The sequence below is a fragment of the Apus apus genome, chromosome 5 (genome assembly GCF_020740795.1).
Source record: "Apus apus isolate bApuApu2 chromosome 5, bApuApu2.pri.cur, whole genome shotgun sequence".
Taxonomy (NCBI): domain Eukaryota; kingdom Metazoa; phylum Chordata; class Aves; order Apodiformes; family Apodidae; genus Apus; species Apus apus.
Window position 1 is genome coordinate 23,621,962 of NC_067286.1, and position 19,013 is coordinate 23,640,974.

Genomic DNA, 19,013 nt, shown 5'->3' on the forward strand with positions numbered 1-19,013 from the left:
GCCCAGGCTGCAGATTATTTCCCTGTCCACAATCTCACCTTGTTTATTTGCAAAACTCCATGTTCATACAGTTTGTTTTCTCATTTCCTATTGAATAGGGCTGCTGCTGCTGCTTTTTTTTTGCCCCCAATGAAAATATAGTTAGCACTAATGTTTTGTTTATTTTTAAAGTTTCCTTTGGCTGTGGCTGGAAAAAATAATGCCCCTTCCCTTTGGACCAAATTGCTCATTCTCAGAATGGCTGCCTCTTCTCAATAGGCTGAGGCTAAGACTTGTTTGTTTTGAGCACCAGAAACTGGGTGCAGGCTCCTCTCAGTAGCAGTGACACCAAAGCCTAGCCAGGAAAAACAAGTGGGTGGCCTCATTCCTTTTGAGAACAATGGGAAACAGCAACTGTTTCTGGGCAAAACAAGAGCTTGCTGTGAAGCAGACAGATGTTGGATGTGCAGTACTCCTGGTGTTGAAGAAAAGACTTTTCCTTAGGAAAACTGAGTTGCAGAAGTTGCCCATGAGTCTAGTAAAAATCTTCCTCCCTTGAAAAAAATGTGATTTGATGCAGCCTCTGCGTGACATCCTGCAAGTTTTAACAGAAAGGGTGATGTAGAAGTTTCCGTTGCATGTTGTGCTAGGCAGAACAATAATATACGTTTCAGGCCTCTAGGTTTCCTCAAGAACTCATTTTCAAGCAATGTCACCTTAGAAGCTAATTCATCAACTTGATTGTAAGTTCTCACACCTTTTTCTGTGCACAAACTGTGGCAAGTGATATGAGGCTGTACTGAAATTCTCAGATGCAAGTCAGGGCATCAGACAAAGTGTAAAATTTCATTTTAACTGTGAAGCTGAGAAGGCTCCTTCGTTGCTCGGTGTTTTTTTTCTTAAGGTTTGAAAATTGCCTCTTAAAAACAAAATGGCTGCCTTTTCATGGTGCAGTTGAGAAAACTGAGAGGTTATTGTGGGTGAGGGGAGCTGGATCCCACCAAACTCCTCTGCCCCAATGCTTCATTGGCCAAGTGGTTGGATGCAGGGGGGTGCTTTGCACTGATTTCCTTTTATCCATTTGTGCTTTGTGGGACGTTCAACCCAAGGAACGTGGCTGAACGAAAGAGGAAGCCCAAGTTTTCCAAGGAAGAACTGGAGATTCTGGTCACTGAGGTGACCTAAGATGAAGCTATGCTGTTTGGGAGGGAGACAATGCATCTATCCCATGCTGATGGTGACAAGATCTGGGAAGGCATAGCCAGGCAGATCTCATCAGTCAGCCAGGTCCCCAGCTCTGTAAAAGACATTAAACACAGATGGGACAACAAGAAGAGGAGGACTAAGGACAAACTGGCATTCATGCAGAAGTCCCTTGCCAGCCCTGACAGCCCAGGGCAGCCCGCAACCATCGTCCTGGCCGCCCAGGAGAGAGCCATCGAGTCAACGCTGCATTCATCACACCAGATGCATGGCTTCCAAACAGCGGATGTGGATGTGGTTGACAGCCTGTCAGCAAGCTGTAAGTATCTTTGCCTTATGTTATATATCTCAGTTTGACACCAGAAGAGCATTGTGTGTTTTGTGAGATGCTGGCTTGCCTGTCAAGCCAGGTCCTACTGCTGTGTTTGGTTTCAAGACTGCCTGCTCAGGTTATCATGGAGTGATCTGGGATCATGAGATGGATTGAGGGAAAGCTGTCTCCAGGTTAACATCATCTTCTTTCTCTGCTTATCTAGGCCTTTTCCATACTGTCTTCTAAGTATAGGCATTGTTTAGATGCCACCTTCTTAATGGATCATAAGTCTGAAGTAATGCTACAAGTGAGGGAACACTGGTAGTTGAAGTGCAGCTACGTCTGGTCTGTGAAAAAGTGTGTGTAAAGAATTAAGAGTTCTTCATCTTGCATGCGTCCCAATGAACAGTAGTGCTGTCAAGCTGAGGATCATTTGCCAGTCACTGCATGGTAACCATCCATGGTAACCATTCCACAAGGGATGTTGGAGAGACTCAGTGATCACTGGTGTTAATGGTCTGAGGCCAGGCCAGTAACGATTTCTCATTAGTGGTCTGAAGGCTCAGCAGAAGAGCTGTGAAAAAGGTAGATGATAATTACTCCTTTCTTCACTGTTTTTTTAAGAACCTCCTGGCCCTGCTTTTTAAGTTAATCTTCCTGCACCACAATTCTGTGACACCTCCCAGTGCTGAACCACAAGCTGCTTTTTGCAGGTGCTTTCCTCAGTTGCAGACATACAGTTGTCTTGTGTGGAGGTGCAGCTTCTCAGTCAGTGAGCATTTAGCGATACGCTTCATGGGTGGCACTTTCCTACTACATTCGGTCTAATGTCACATGTGAAGTAATATTGTTAGTTGGAAAGCAAGGACAAAAGTCTTCAAGAACTGACAAAGTGGGACTTGGTCATTCTTTGCATCAGTCTTGGAAGCCAGTTGCACTACTTCAGAGGTGAAATGAGTACAGCGCATGCAAGGAGATAATGGGCAGCTGCAGCAAGTGAACTGTTGTCACTTCGTAGTCTTGATGTGCCTGTAGCCATGAACTGGCACATCACTAGGTCTTTATCAGACTAATGAGAACTTTCCCATGGTCTTTTGCTTTGGTTTTGGTTTTGCATCAAGTATACTTATCCAATTAATATCAGGTCCCGTTGCTGCCGTGCCTGACTGCCTGGTTATCTTAGTGATGCCAAGCCACATAGTAGTGTTGCAGTAAAGACTTTGTGAGCAGCAAATACTGCGTCTGTGTTTTTCTCAGTGCAGTGGATGTAAAAAATGCCATGGGAGCATGAGGAACCAAACATGTCAGAGTGTTCTGAGACTGGACCAAGGGCCAGGAGCCTTTTTTCCCTCCAAAATGTTGGAGAGTTCTAGCTATTTATGCTGTTGGGGAAGGGGAATCATTGCTACTGTCTGAAATGGATTTATATTCTAGTAATGAGCAATGTTATGTACAGGATACCATGTCAGCTTCGATTCCCCCTCAGCTGACTGGGTTCTTCCACTCTTCAGGCCTCTTATGACTAAGCTTGTCAGCCAGCTGCCAACATTGCAGCACCTGCATGTTGAGTTACACATGAGGTGCTACAGGCTTGTCTCATCTGGCAGACCTGGGGGGAGGGGAAACCCTTTTTTCAATGTGATTTGAGATACCATGAAACAAAATTCAGAATTGTACAGGATTTCATATTAATAATTCCCACTTCCTCTTCTGTTTAAGCTGATGAAGATGAAGAGATGCCAGGCACTTCTCGGGAGCACTGCTTCTCATCGCTGCAGAGGGCCAGTGCAGGAGTCAGCCAGCTCTCTGGGTCTTCCTTCCTCCGCAGTTCTTCCTCATCAGAGCACTCAGAAGCTACCAGCCAAAGGCAGGAGCTGCACCATCCATCCCCACACACCACCTCGTCCTGCAGACCCCCGCACAAGGAGTCCGCCCCTCTCCAGCTTCAGTCGCCAGCTTCTTCATTCCCACGCACAGCAAACAGACCTGTTCAGGCCGTTCTGGTGGCTATTCACAGAGACATGGCAGACAGCATGCATGTCATCAGTCCGAGGATGGCTGACCTCACCAGCCAGGTTGGACAGATGTGCCAGACCCTATCAGAAATCTGTGATGGGGTCCAGGCTTTCCATAGAATACAGGAGTCTAGTGTCATGCAGGGGTGTCTTCTGCAAGCAGCATGTTCAGAACAGCCCCCTGAGTTCAGTGCAGAGTCTTAACCAAAATCCCCCAAAACAGACTGCTCCTGCATGGACTATCAGGTCACAAAAGAGAGGACCCCATTTTTAGCCTGCTTCATATAAAGTAAAAAGAAGGGTGCCCCTTCCTGAGCTGCTGCATGTTCACCTGGCCTCTTCACGTGTGTTGGTACTCTGTGGGGAAGGTCAACAGCCACCCCAACCCATCCATCCATCCTCCTCTAGCTAACAGAGCAGTATGAATTCTGGCAGCTGAATAGTAGGGTTGGTCCTCTGCAATGGCAAAGAGGAATCTCAAATCTTATAAAGCTTGGGATGTAGGACACCTTTCTGTTCACAGAGATTAGTAGTTTTCACTGCCATCCCCATGCTTTAAAGGCTCTATAAGCTAAGAGATGCAATAGGAATCAATATCTTGATTTCTTCTCGTGCCTTTGAAACATTATTTACTGAGGCAGTTTACAACAGAGCTCCCTTTGCAATCAACCCACAGATTTACCCTACTACTACCTTCCCATCATCTTCCTGCAAATTAATATATGCACTGTGCAGGGATACAACTTTGTCTCTAAAGACTCTTGCTGCTCGTTATTTTTATCTTGTATTCAGCAATAATGGGCAATGCAGGCTTAATGTGACTTATGCACAGGTTTGGGGAGAGGGGTGTAAAAGCAGAGCTTGTGCAGGGAAGGGAAGAAGGCACAGTGCTGAGAACAGGAAGACAGGTCTGAGCACTCTGTAGTTTTAGACTGCACTTACTCATTGTGATTTAGGCTGGGATCTGTACTTTGTTCTCGTATCATGAAGAGTTTACAATGTAAATTCACATCTATATAGGTTAAAATCTTAGGCATGTTTGTTTTGAACTGCTTTCTTTCCCCATACAGATGCAGGAAGAACTGGGTTACAAAAATTTAATTGTTCTAGTGCTGCATGAGATTCCCATGTACAACCCTGATTCTGAAACTAGGCTTTAATAATGTTACCTCAGGTGGTGATAACATAGGTGGCAGCATTTTTACAAAATATCTGTCTTCTTGATTTGCACATCTGCACCTGGCATGCTTCGCCAATCTCTGGGAACACCTGGACCATTATCATTATATTCTTCTAGAGGGAAAAGGGCCAAGGTTTTACCCACAGCATGTTGCTGCTCTCTGTAAGGTCCTACTGGATGGGGAGGTGGGTTGCAGGAAACTATTCAAGTTAATATGAATGCACACTGTCATGCCATGTCTGGGCTACAGACTTGGCCAAAAGCCATATAATTCAGTGGGAATTGAGTGTAGTCAGTGCAGTATAGCAGAAGGCTGGTATGTTTTATGTGATCTTGAAGGATCTTTAATCTGTCTGGCCTGTCCTTTGACAGTATAGTGCACTAGCTTCTCTTCTGGAGAGTTCACTGTATGTCTGGTGGGTCAGGCATTCCTGACATGCTTTTCCTTTTTAATTGTTCTGTAATTCTAATTCAAGTAATTTATTTTTAGGGAGGTGGTGAAAGGCCAATGAAGGTCTGGCAAGGAGAAAAACCTCCTTTCTGAGGAATGACCCATGCTGGTTTCATGCAGAGGACATTCCTTGTGCTGGTGCCAGACCAGAGCAGTACTCACTCACCTGAGGATGTCATTATACTTATGTTGTAACATCCATATTCTGCAGAAGTCATAGTCTCTCTTCAGCTGAAGGGAAATCTGGTAGAAGTGGATCTAATTTATGAATCACAGAGAACTGAAAAAATGGTGATATGTTTTAAAAGCTTTCTGGGTCAATATAGTGCTGCTGCTACAGCATATTACAAGTAGTATTTTGTATTTTTATAATATGTGGTCCCTGCTGATATTCTCCCATGGATACACTGATAGGATTATCTCCTCTGATGTGGTTCAGGGAGATCCTTTCTGGGAACCCTCAGGTCTGCAGAGGAGGAGACTCCCACAGCTGCTGGGTGCTGGAGGGAGTTGGCATCATCGCTACCATTGGTTGCCCACACTGACGCATTTAGAATGAGAATCCTTGTGGAGGATGTGCAGCCTTAAAAACAAACCCCAAAGGCTGGACTTTTTTTCAGGCGAAAGGAGCTTGTATTATTAACTGCCTGATGTTTCCCTTAGTTTCCTCTGTGGACTATTACAGATTGGCCCAGATCTGGGACTGTTTCTCCGGCCCTGTGTAGACCCCTCAGTGAAGTGGCTTTTCTGTACTGGCTCACAAAGGATACCTCCTCCTGCACCCCATCATGTTAACTGTCTGTTGAAGTAAGTGCCAGTGTCAAAGCAAACAGCTGTGCTCAACCCCAGTATCTCCATGTCTTGTATATGCTGAAAAAATTATCTTTAAAAGTATTTTTGTTAATAATGCAATAAATATGTAATGCTTTTAACACAGCTGCTGTTGAGTCATTTGTTTATCTCATACAATTTTTGCCTGAACTGGTAACAAGCCTGTCACAGAGTCTCCTGGAGGCACTTGGCATCAGAGAGCCTGAGGCAGGGTTTGTGGGTATGGCACCCTGTGGTGTCTGCCTGGGCTGGTGGCAGCTCTGTTCTTCGGGATCTCCTGCCCTGGCTCTGCACCCAACATTGATTTGAGAAGGGCCAGTGGCCTTTTTCCTGCAGTCAACAGAGTCCCCCCAGGGCCAGCTGGAGGGTGAGAAGCAGAGGGGCTAGCAGGCAGGGGGGAGGCATGAGGCAAATCCTAGAGCAGAGGGGGAGGCAGAAGCCTGAGCCTTCCTCCAGCTGTGGAGCTCTCCTCCCTCCTTGCTGTCTCCTGGCTGGTCTGTTACCCTCCTAGGGTGGAACAGACCCAGCTGCTAAATAATACCTTGACATTTTTCTGGGCATGCTCACTGGGAATGCTCATCCCAAAACTTGGCAGTTTGGTGTCCTGAGTGGGCTTAGAAAAAAGGAATCCAGGGATGTTTTTTTTGCTGCTAGATAGAAAAATAAAGGGAAAGGTGTCCCTGTGGAAGAAGGAGCTGTTCCTCCAGCAGCCATGGGCTTGATCTAAGAGCTGCAAATGGGATGTAAATGGTCTCCATTTGTGCAATGGCTGGTCCTGAGTAGCCTAGGCAGACAGGTGCAGTAGTGGTCTTGAGCCTGGCTCCTCCCAGGGACTGAGCAGGACATGAAATGACCCATTTGCAGCTGGTGGCAATGCCTGTCTGCAAGGAATGGGAACACCTCTGGGTGACGGGGTCTGCTCTAATGGCAGTCCCAACCCCATTTTTCCCCTGGGCCTGGCAGTCCCTTGGGAAACCCATTGTGCAAGTGAAGCCATCCTTAGCTGCACACAGTGCTTTTGTCAGCATAGCCATGCCTGTTCTGGGCACCCAAAACAAGCTAGCCTCTTTGCCTCCATTCAGCTTGAGTGTTTGGCATCACAGAGGGGCTGGCCGCTTTCCAGCCTTCACAGGAAACGTTGCTCAGGACACTGGTGTTTCAGCCTTGGACAGTTAAGTCAGTGAAGGCAGACTGGTGCAGCGTCTCCTCAGCAGGCAGCTTGTGCCCTGCCTCCCTGCGCAGGCTGCTCTTCTGTGGAGTGACTTCCTCTGTCCTTGGCAAAGCACCTGTCTCTAACTCATGGTGTGCAGCGGCTCAAGGTTTCTTAAACTAACAGGTTTAATTTGGGTTTTATGCAGTCCTTCACGACCTGTGTAATGTTGTGCTGCTGGGGCTGGGCCGCAGTGGTTCAAAAGTGTTCATTTATGTGGATGATCTCATCCCCATTTTCATTACCACAGGAAGCTACCACAGATGTGAAGGTTACTCTCCAGGAGCGTGAGCGAGTTACTAGCTGCCAGCAGCTGTGAAGAAACATGTTTGTGACTGGATTATTCCACAGCTCTCAGATAAGAGCTGTCTCCATGCCTGCTGGTGACATCAGGGTCCCTGCAGGGGGCTGGCTGGCAGCAGGGGCAGGGCGGCCAGGGGCAGGCTGCAGCAGCACTGCAGCTCCCACTGGCTGCCTGTGCTCTGCTCCTCGCTCCCCACCGCGCCCGGAGCAGCTGGAGCCACAGGATGCCCAGAGCAGAGCTGAAGGACACTTTTAGGCAGAAATTTGGAGGGCTTTAGAGGCAGGAGAAAGCATGCTCATGCTTAATAAAATACTTCATAATAAAAATGAGCCCTGGTGGGAATAGTCAACGAGGCTCTCCCCTTCCCACGCAAAGTTGTGTTTTAGAGGCTTTCCTAAATCTGTCAAATGCAGTATGCTAGGAATGCACCAAACCATCCTGCCACTGCCCCATGAATTCCTCAGTGCCACTGGCTGTGGGGATGTGGGTCCTATATGCTGTATTAAGGAGCTGTGAGTAACTTCAGGGTGGTAAATCTGCAGGTAACCAGGCTCCTTCACAGAGGCAGCCTGATCTTGTAACTGCTCCAGCTGATATTTGTACATTGGGATGCAGAGCAGCTGCAGGGTCTTAATTAGCTGGTGCTAGGAAGCATCCTGGCATTTTGCTTGGACTGGGGATCTCCTGTGCTGCAGAGCATCAGACTGACCACATCACATTGCTGTATCTCAAGGGTAGTGTGTCACGTGGTTGTCTGAATGCCTGATACACCTTTTGCAGAGTGCTTGCTAACACCCAGAAGTGACATGCTGGCAGTGCTAGCTGGGTGCTGTTGCAGGACCTCTTTCCCACCGTGCAGGCCAGGCCTCTGTTCCTTCTGAAATTCGCAAACTGGTGTTTAAAAGTTCTGTCGTTTCATGATGAAAAGTAAAATAAGGGTTAACAAAAGCAAATGTTCCAGTAATTTTGGCAGTGCCAGAGCCTGCCATTAAACAGTTACCAAAGATTGCGGAGCATCCTGGGTAGCACACATCAGGAAAAATACAGCTGATTGTGGGCACATGCAGCATTGTTTAACATTAAAGCCAGAATTGCTGGATCCTCGGTGAATCTGAGACACTGCAGGCTTTTTTTGTGTCTTGTGAGGGGTTCCACCAAGTTTGTGACCTTACATATGTGAGTTGGTGTGATCCCATGCAGGTGGGCTTGTGTCTTTATCTGGGCATGCACATGGCCAGAGAAGGTGAGAGCATTCAAGGAAACATTGATGGATTTCTTAAGCTGAAGAAATACCTCTGAGCTATAAGGAAATGTTTGGGCAAGGACTAGTAAGAGCAGATGTCAAAGAAGCCATATGTTGCTCACCTTCATTCATGTTACTGGGGCAGGGAGTGCTGAATAATAAAGGCAAGTGACAGAAGAAAAAGCTTTTAGCTGTGAACTGTTCAGCTCTGCGTGTAGGTCTGTATGTACCATGACAGGGCCTGGGTAGGTGTTACGAGCTCATGTTGGTTGCAGCTGGAATCAGTATCAGCAAGCCTTTTCTATGTCCTCTAGAAAGAACATGGGGAGTGTGAGATTAAATAATATGACCCTAACTATGTGTATCTGTCTTGCCAAGTTGCGCAGAGGGCCAGTTGTTTGGAATGTGAATGAAAGCATTTCTGTTGAACTGAAAAATAGCTTTTGTAAGTCAGGAAAATAAAACCAATGCTCAGAAAGCTATCTTTCTCTCAGCATTGCCAGGAGATCCCCACAACATGGTGCTGGACTTTCCTGAGACTTGCAAGGCTGTTTCGTTTTTTATGTCACACTCTGCTGAATGCCCAAGTGCAAAATCTTCTGGTACCATCATGTCCTTAGTTTCTTTTTGGACAACCAGCAAATATCCCCATCCACATTAGATGCCCCTGTTTTTGCCCTAAGTATCTCAATTCTGCTCATCCGACAGGAGAGAAGCAAGGAAATCTGGTTTCTGCTGAAAAGGAAGATGGTGATTTTGGGAAAGAGACAGGCAGAGGAACCCTTATAGATTCTGGATACTCCTGAGAACAAAGAAGGATACCCTGGGATTTGAAGTGATGGTGGGAAATCCAGAAGTACTTGTTTCCATCACTGGGCAAAGAAATTCTGCCCGTGAAACCAGTGTTTCTGTGTTACCATTACTGGCAGAGATACTCTTTCAGATTGGATGTACATTGCTGTCATCCCTTCCACAGCAGAAATGGACCCACTGGCTTAGTGTCCCCTGGGTGTCCATGCTCTTTGTCCTTTATCTCTTGCAGTTTGCACACCATTACTTATAACGCCATGCTTTCCAGTCTGGCTGTGTTGATGGCTCTCTCTGAAGGTCATTCTGGCTTCATTGTGGTTGTCATTCCTGGTGTAAGGGGGGGCCCATGAAAAAAGTTTATTCCTCATGCCTGCCTTGTCATCTTGCCCTCAGGTACGTGATCATCTCCCGGGAGGAGCGGGAGCAGAACCTGATGGCCTTCCAGCACAGTGAGAGGATTTACTTCCGTGCCTGCCGTGATATCTGCCCTGGGGAGAAGCTACGGGTCTGGTACAGTGAGGATTATATGAAGCGGTTGCATAGTATGTCTCAGGAGACCATCAACAGAAATCTCACAAGCGGTGAGTCCCCTTCCTTTCCATCTTCTTCCCTGGTCCCCTTGGGCTGCCATATTTGTTGGACCAATTGCAGTGGGTGAAGTAGGTGACCCGCAGGCTGTGCGAGGAGAGCTGCATTGCTAGGAGCAGAGCACCTCTGGGTGATACCTCTGCAAGGCATGGATGGATGAGTGTACAAGAAGAATAATATAACCGCTGTCACAGAGATCATGAAAGAAAGATTTGTGCTGTGTTGTGTCGTGTCACGTGTCGTGTTGTGTCATGTCGTGTGTGTGCTTCAAGGGCCTGATGCAAAGCCCAGGGATCACAGAGCTCCTCTGTCACAAGACTTTCTGGCCTGAAGATTGCCAAGCTGGTGGTCCCACAGACAGGCATTAGGTTTTTCTTCTGAACATGCTGCTTTCCCTGGCTCCTATGAGCAGCCTGTTTGAGGGAGCTCTGGCTGGTTTTGTGTGCATATGAAGGAGAGATTTCCTTGGTGTGTTTGTATGTCCATTTTTCTTGCTTAATTTATCTCCTCTTTCTTCAGAAAAATAATTTGGGATCAGCGCGACATCAGCTAGAGACTCCTTAGTCTCACAACCTTAGAGTGCATGTACAACGTACAGGAGGCTTTATACTTGTCAGACTGATTCTTCCCTGGATAAAAATTGTTATCTTAAGAGTAGCCATGCCGGAACAAACCCAGCGGTCCTTTAGGTCAGTCTAATGTCAGCAGTACAGGAAGCTTTAGAGGAACACAAATATTCTTAATGCATCTATTCATCTATGCAATGCTGAGACCTGAAGTTAATGAAGGGTGTTTCTTTCCAGGCCCAGCCACAGAATGGCAGGGCCTCAGAGAGGCAGCCACGCTAAAAATAACTGTCTAATTAAGATTGCCATGTATATTATTACACGGCTGCTGTTGCTGCCTTGACTTGGTAAAAGGTGTCTCCTCTTTAATCATGGGGTGGACAAAATGTCCTGATAAAGCTGGTTATCCTCCATCACCTTGGAGTTAGGCGCTCGCAGTGTGACATCTTGATGGCTGTACTTGGGCAATTCCCACTTCTGAATTAACACTGGTGTGAATGTGCTTTTTATGTTAGTAAACATCACTGAGTGATGAGGTACAGGCTGCAGTAATTTTGCTGCATCCCATGCTCATGTTAGTTGTCCACATGGCTTAGTACTTTCTGAAAATACAGCAAGGAAAGGACTGTGCCCTTGGAGCAGCTGCTCTGAGGGGGGCACCAAGGCTATGAACAATTGTCCTGCCATACACACATGACTTTAGTCATTGCTTGTCATGGTTTGTGTGAGCTGAAATGTTAATTTACAGCTTGCTCTGCTCTATGAGCATGGTGAAGATCTGCCTCTGGGCTCCTCAGGACCTGCCACAGCCTACCATATGCTCAGGTAGAGATCCACATGGCTGCAGAGACCATCCTAGAAACCCCTGACATCTTGGTGAGCTCAGCCTGCAGCAAGCTGGGCTCAGCCTGCATTCACAAAAGGAGCACAGAGATGTTGTTAAAATGGAGCATCACCTGGGCTGTTGCTAGACTTGCAAGACATCGCAGCCTCAGTTGGGAAGGCACTGGGAGGCAGTTAGGGAGCGGCACCAAAATGTGTTGAGTCACTTTCTATTGAAAAGGTTTCAAATCCCCTGCAGAGGAGTCTTTTGAGTGAAATAACACACTTTGTTAACTCTTAAAAAACCAACATGGTTCACAGGTTTTGTTTCTGTTGGTAGTGTCTTACCCACCCCGTCAATGGAGTTGAGACCAATATGAGAAATCATCTTCTGAGTTTTAGTTTTTCCACAGGGCTAAACCACTTGGTTGGTTGGGTGAAAAAATCACTGAAAAGAAGTATCCATTCTCTAAATCCCTATCTCTGCCAGTAGTCATTACAATCCATAACAAGGGAAATACTAAGAGACAGTCAGAGGTTTCTCTGTAGAAATTCTTGTCAACGCATTAAAAATGAGATCTGTTGTTATGGATTGACTCAATAAGAGGTTGGGTTTGCCAGCAGGCATGAAAACCCGGTGTGAAAATCCCTGCCATTCAGGCCAGCCCTTTTTTATGGTGCCTTACTCTAACTGTTTTGAGTCTTGCATCTTTTCTGCATTCTTAGCATTGCTCTCCTTAGAGAGGGAATGGTAGCTTTTGCTCCGTAACTCTTATGAAAGCATGAATACACTTTAAAAGCAAACAAAACCAAAAATCAGCATAAAGCAGCGTCTTGTTTGGGAAGCCATCAATGCTTGAAGTTATTTACAAGATAGAAGAATGATGGAAATTGAACCAAACCTATCGTCTTTTGAATTTCCAGGTAAGGAAATCTGGCTATTCCCTTTATTTTAAGAAAATTATAATTTGTATGAGGTTGCTTTTTTTTTTTTTTTGCCTTTTTTTTTTAATCACTGAATGGCCACACTCTTAGACTCCACCAGGACAAGCTAGATGTCCCATCTTTGTAGAGGGCATTCACCTGTTGTAGCTCTGTTGACAATAAGTACCTTGGGATTTAAGCGTGCAAATTATTTTTACTTGGAGCAGCCTCCAAAAACAACGAGAGGGAAGGGGCTTGCAAACTTTGTGCCATGTTGTGCACAGGCACTGGGGTTGTCATGAAATGGTCCGAATCTCTCGCTGCAGTGCTGTACACTTGATACCTTTTACCAAGTCAAAACAGACACAGGTCTTCCAGCCAGCCAAAATGGTGCTTGGGCTTTGGTCATTAGGTTCCACTATGATCAGTCATTCACCTCATAGTCATTCACCTCATAGTCCTCTTCCAGCGCGGGTTGGTTATACCTAAAAGGTTAAACAAGCTGCCTGTAATTTCTCTTCTCTAAAGTGCGTGGGTCCTACTCCGCTGTGGCTACCCAGGATTGTCTCTATTTTTGCAGACGTGCCCATTAGCAGGGCTCCTTCTCTCACAAGCCTTGGTTTCCACTGAGTTGTGTCAGTTCCCTGGTTTGTAACGCAACATGCAGACCAGCAGGGATTCAGCCTGCATTTTTGTTCTTTTTTCATTTGAGTTTTAGATTGAGGGATGTTGCTTGGTGCCTGGTCATAATCCCCACCCATCATTTTCCTTCCCAGGAGACAAAAAGTTGCAGAGGGAAAAGTCAGAAAAGAATGTGGAAAATCAAGAGGACATGAGGGGTCCACTCCAGCTCACTGCCTTAAAGCAAGGGAAGAGCCCCTACAAGCGCAGCTGTGACGAGGGGGAATCCCACCCCCAAACAAAGAAGAAGAAGATTGATCTCATATTCAAAGATGTTGTAGAGGCTTCCTTGGAGTCTGCCAAATTTGAAGACAACCAGTTAGCAACAACTGTGCCACTTTCCATCAGAAAAGCATCTAAATACCAGGCTGAAGACATCTTTGAGAGGTGTGGCAGTGCCATGCAGCACAGCTCCCTGAATCTCAGCAGAAGCCGGAGTGAGGGGGAATGGAAGGTCCCCCACGGTTCCTCTTTCAGCTCAGCCAAAGAGATGGGCATCCTTGAAGATGAGGAAGAAGAGCCCCTGTCACTCAAAGCAGACAGCCCAACTGAGCTGTCACTGGCCTCTTCACAAGGCAATTCCCATGAAATCCCCACCACCTCCTTCTGCCCCAACTGCATCCGGCTGAAGAAGAAGATCCGGGAGCTGCAGGCCGAGTTAGACATGCTGAGATCTGGGAAGTTACCTGAGCCACCTGTGCTACCGCCCCAGGTACCCGAGCTCCAAGAGTTCTCAGACCCCACAGGTAAGCCTTGCCAAGTAACAGAATTCTCCAAACCTTGCCTAAGGAGAGTAGTGAGATGCCTGTGTGCTCTGTACCCATCTAAAGTGTATTGCTCTGAGTATTCAGGTGAACATGTGGTTTCATGGAAAGTTCACTGTCAGGTTTTGTGACCGGTTGGGACCGGAGCTGATACAGCTGTGGACACAGTGGAAAACACTGTCTGGGAAAGACTCTGTATGACAACTTGCTCTATTTGTTGCCATTGTAATTGATAATGCACTGCCAATAAAAAAGACATTCCATTGCAGACAGTTTGTTTGCTGTATTTTTGATGCATTCTCTTTCAGTGAAAGCCCCTCCGCAGTGCCTCACAGGCTACCAAGAAAAGCTGAATGCGTCTGTGGAAATGCTGAAATGTGCGCTCTTTGTGTATGAAACAATGTCCCGCTGTGTCCCTTGTTGGAAAGCCTTCTCTGTTTCCTCCACTGCCTTAACCCAACCATGTGTCCCTTTCTGAAGATACATTTCATTTCCTCCAGGAACATGCTGTTGAGCAGGCAGGAGTCTTCACCAAAGGGACTATTTGGGTCACACCGTGTATTGTTCAAGTGGCCAGGATGTAGTGTCCTTTCTTGCTGTCCACTGAGGCATGTTGGAGACAACGTTCACATGCAGAAACATTGATGTATTTTCCCTTCAAAGGGAAATTATTCTAATTTTACATAGTTCATTATGGGCAGGAGCAGGCATTTTGTGGCCAGCTTGTAAGCCAGTGCTCTACTGTCACCAGCAGGATGCTTCTCTAGCTCAGCAGTTTCGTATATACCATAATTTTTTTCCTTTTTTTTTTTTTTTTTTTCTTGCAGCTTCAGAAAGCATCATCTCTGTTCCCACCATCATGGAGGACGATGACCAAGAGGTGGATTCTGCTGATGAATCAGTTTCCAATGACATGATTGCTGCTACAGACGAGCCTTCCAAAATGTCTTCTGCGACAGGCCGGAGGATACGACGGTTCAAGCAAGAGTGGCTTAAAAAATTTTGGTTTCTGCGGTACTCCCCGACACTGAATGAAATGTGGTGCCACGTCTGTAGGCAGTACACGGTGCAATCCTCTCGGACTTCAGCCTTCATCATTGGCTCAAAGCAGTTCAAGATACACACAATAAAGCTTCACAGCCAGAGCAACCTCCACAAGAAGTGCCTGCAGCTTTACAAGCTCAGGATGCACCCAGAGAAGACAGAAGAGATGTGCCGAAATATGACCCTGCTCTTCAATACAGCCTACCACTTGGCCCTGGAGGGCAGGCCGTACTACGACTTTCGGCCTCTGGCAGAACTACTGAGAAAGTGTGAACTCAAGGTGGTGGATCAATACATGAACGAGGGAGACTGCCAAATCTTAATCCACCATATCGCCCGGGCCCTTCGAGAGGACCTGGTTGAACGCATCCGACAGTCTCCCTTCCTCAGCATCATTCTGGATGGGCAGAGCGATGACTTGCTTGCAGACACAGTTGCGGTTTATGTACAGTACACGAGCAGTGATGGGCCTCCAGCAACTGAATTCTTGTCTCTTCAGGAACTGGGTTTTTCTACTACAGACAGTTACCTCCAAGCATTGGACAGGGCTTTTTCCAGCTTGGGAATACGATTGCAGGATGAGAAGCCAACTATTGGCTTGGGAGTGGATGGTGCTAACATTACCGCCAGCCTGAGGGCCAACTTGTTCATGACAATCAGAAAGACCTTGCCCTGGCTTCTCTGCCTGCCCTTCATGGTGCACAGGCCCCACTTGGAAATTTTGGATGCAATCAGTGGGAAGGAACTGCCATGCCTGGAGGAGCTAGAAAACAATTTGAAGCAACTGCTCAGTTTCTATCGTTACTCTCCCCGACTCATGTGTGAGTTGAGGGTCACTGCTGCCACTCTGTGTGAGGAAACTGAGTTCTTGGGGGACATTCGAGCAGTGAAGTGGATCATTGGAGAGCAGAATGTGCTCAATGCTCTAATCAAGGATTACCTTGAGGTTGTGGCCCATCTCAAAGATGTCAGTGGCCAGACCCAAAGGGCAGATGCTTCCGCCATTGCCTTGGCCCTCCTGCAGTTCCTGATGGACTATCAGTCGATTAAACTCATTTACTTCCTGCTGGATGTGATTGCTGTGCTTTCACGCCTCGCCTACGTCTTCCAGGGGGAGTACCTTCTTGTGTCGCAGGTGGATGATAAAATAGAGGAGGCCATCCAGGAGATCAGCCGGCTAGCTGACTCGCCCGGGGAGTACTTGCAGGAATTTGAGGAAAACTTCCGTGAAAGCTTTAATGGCATTGCTGTGAAAAATCTACGGGTGGCTGAAGCCAAATTCCAGTCAATCAGAGAAAAGATCTGCCAGAAGACCCAGGTGATCCTAGCCCAAAGGTTTGATTCCCGTAGCCGGACTTTTGTGAAGGCCTGTCAGGTATTTGACCTTGCAGCTTGGCCCAGAAGCACTGATGAGCTCATGAGCTATGGGAAAGAGGATATGGTACAGATATTTGAACACCTGGAGACAGTCCCATCATTTTCTAGAGAGGTTTGCAGAGAGGGGATGGACACCCGAGGGAGCCTGCTGATGGAGTGGCGAGAACTCAAGGTGGATTATTATACCAAAAATGGTTTTAAAGACTTGCTCAGTCACATTTGTAAATACAAACAGAGATTCCCCCTCCTAAATAAAGTAGTTCAGATCCTCAAAGTCCTTCCCACCTCATCAGCCTGCTGTGAGAAGGGGCGCAGTGCCCTGCAAAGAGTGCGCAAAAACAACCGCTCTCGGCTGACGCTGGAGCAGCTCAGTGATCTCTTGACGATTGCCGTGAACGGGCCGCCCATCGCCAGCTTTGATTGCAAAAGGGCGCTCGATAGTTGGTTTGAGGAGAAGTCAGGCAATAGTTACGCGCTGTCAGCCGAAATGCTGAGCAGGATGTCATCTCTTGATCAGAAGCCCATGTTGCAGAGCATGGACCATGGTTCTGAGTTTTACCCTGATATTTAGGAAGGAATGCCTCAGATCAGAAAGCTGTTGAATAATTTTTTTAAATCTATACTCTAAACTTTGATATATTATATAAAAATATATATATATTATATATAAAGGAAAAACCCACACTGAAAATTTAAAAGTTAAGACGATGTGCGTCTGATAGAAGCTAAGCAGAATTTTAAAGATTGAGACCATGTTTAGACATTTACTGGTGTCTCCAACCATGGCAGCTGCAGTGTAGGTGGCAACATTTCATTCTGTAGAAGCATGTGCTGGGGCCATACTCTACATGTTCAAACCTAATGATCTATAAGCTAGACGACGGGTCTTTGTCAGCCTCCTCCTCCCTCCCAGCAGTTTCGTTGTATGTGTGTTATTGGTTTGTTGGTTTGGTTTTTTGTGTTGTTTTGTTTTGGGGTTGTTTGTTTGGTTTTTCCCTCTCAGTTATAATCTCTGCCTCTCTTTCAGTTGTTGAGTCCAGTTATTGAGCCATTTGAGCCTTTTGTTGATGTCTGTCAGATGTCTAATTTCCGACAGAGCATCCCGTGCGTTTATGTTGCCTCCAGCTATCCAGCTCCAGCCAGTTCTCTTTGCTTGAGTAGGAGCTTTCTTTACTTGCAGAGGTTGCTGGCAGGAGGGAAAGGCTGGGGGTTTTTCTTCTGATTTAGAAACAAACACCTCCACTAAACTGTGATGCCCCTTTCTCAGTTCTCCATACTTTTGGGCTGTAGAGTAATATTTGGCTTTCAGCTCCTTTTATGATAACTGTAGTACCAGTCTACCATACATATATTATAACATGATGTCATGTGCAGACTATAAAATAGCAAAATAGAGAAGGCAGGGGGAAATTTTTGCATTTATATTTTTATATTGTAGGAGAAAAAAAAATATATATATACAACTATTCATTCAAAACCAGGGCTGCTGTGGAAGCTAGACAGCCAATGAGTCAAGAGCCATCTCTAGGCAGAGATTCAAAGGCTTAAAAAATTATATTCTAATTTACATTATTTATACTATGTCTTTATAATCCTAGATTGTTGTGGGGTTTTTGTTTTGTTTTGTTTTGTTTGGAATGACTGAAAGAAAAACCTGCTGCAGTTTGGTAGCAGGAGCTATCAATGCAAGATTATCTTGGAGTATATTCATGTGATGATGTCCTACAAAGGTTCACGTATTCTCTTGTGACCAAGATAACATGTTCCACAGCACAGCAGACTGATGATAGCAGGAAGGGTCTTCTGCTTCTTCCTGTGAAATGCTTCTTCCTTTCTTGAAGGGATGCAGAGTCCAGCTGAAATGTGAGTGGAGGACTTGCACCTTCAATCACAAAGAGATTGTTCTGTGGGCTTGGGGTTCTTCTTTTTTTTTATTCCTTTAAAGTAAACGAGCTCCAGGCATTCACACCATATCACTTCAGGTTACAAAAGAAAACAACAACAACAAAAAAAAAAAGAAAAAAGAAAAAACCCACACACAAAAAAAAAAGAGCAACAACCAAAAAACAAACAACAACAACAAAAAAAAAAACACAAACAAAAAAGGTGCAAAAACTCCACAGATGCTAGTGCCTTGCCCTGCTGATGTGGCATGGACAGCACCAACCTGACCAGATCATCATGGGAGTGAGAACCTGTTGTCGAGAAGGTGTCCAAGCCGACATGTTCTCACCTCCCAGAGAGATGAGCTTTGTGCCAAGCTGTGTTGTTTGGAAACATGATGGTGGTATCAGCAACACTGAACCTTTCCTTTCTCCTGTTACTCCCCTGCCCTTGGTCTTGGTGCTAAGATATCTCTAGAACCGTTGCTGCTAGTTGATAGCTTTTCATTTATATAAATATATATATATATTATATTATTTTATTTTTAAAACTTTTTTGTTTGTTTTCAATGGAGATGTAGCATGTTTGGAACCGATCTCTCTTGGAGTCACTTTCACTGCCAGGGTTCACACACTGTCTTCCCCAGGAAAACACGCACTTCTACCTAGGTTTTGCTCACCTCCCACTAACCCCTTTGCCCTCAGCAGAACCACAGCCAGCACCGGGCAGAGGTGTGCAGCCAAGCCCCTGCATACTGGCTCAGCTTTCAGACCCCATGGGAACAGCTAGACTGGTATTCAGAGTTTTGGAAGTGTTTCCTCTTT

General features: G+C 46.1%; 2 protein-coding genes across 7 annotated transcripts in view; both read left to right on the forward strand.

The window, feature by feature from the left end:
* Positions 1–18,399, forward strand: part of PRDM11 (PR/SET domain 11) — a 46,325-nt gene extending 27,926 nt beyond the window's left edge. For 3 of the 6 annotated variants that reach the window (XM_051620484.1, XM_051620483.1, XM_051620482.1), the window contains 3 exons: positions 9,933–10,120; positions 13,216–13,866; positions 14,712–18,399. In XM_051620484.1, coding sequence (XP_051476444.1) covers positions 9,933–10,120; positions 13,216–13,866; positions 14,712–16,876 — 3,004 coding nt within the window. In that variant the 3' untranslated portion in view covers positions 16,877–18,399. Of the gene's footprint in view, positions 1–9,932; positions 10,121–11,281; positions 12,440–13,215; positions 14,141–14,711 lie in introns of those variants that run through there. The other 3 variants (XM_051620486.1, XM_051620485.1, XM_051620487.1) reach the window with 3 other exon arrangements.
* LOC127385109 (myb-related transcription factor, partner of profilin-like) lies at positions 1,160–6,073 on the forward strand. The gene is made up of 2 exons (XM_051620488.1): positions 1,160–1,501; positions 3,215–6,073. Exons 1-2 carry the CDS (start codon positions 1,174–1,176, stop codon positions 3,712–3,714), a joined length of 828 nt encoding a protein of 275 aa, XP_051476448.1. The 5' UTR covers positions 1,160–1,173; the 3' UTR covers positions 3,715–6,073.
* Positions 18,400–19,013: the final 614 nt, after the last annotated feature.

Coding starts and splice junctions, on each gene's coding strand:
- LOC127385109 (XM_051620488.1), top strand. CDS start 1,174: ATGCTGTTTGGGAGGGAGACAATGCATCTATCCCATGCTGATGGTGAC. Junction 1,502..3,214: donor TGACAGCCTGTCAGCAAGCT/GTAAGTATCTTT, acceptor CTTCTGTTTAAG/CTGATGAAGATGAAGAGATG.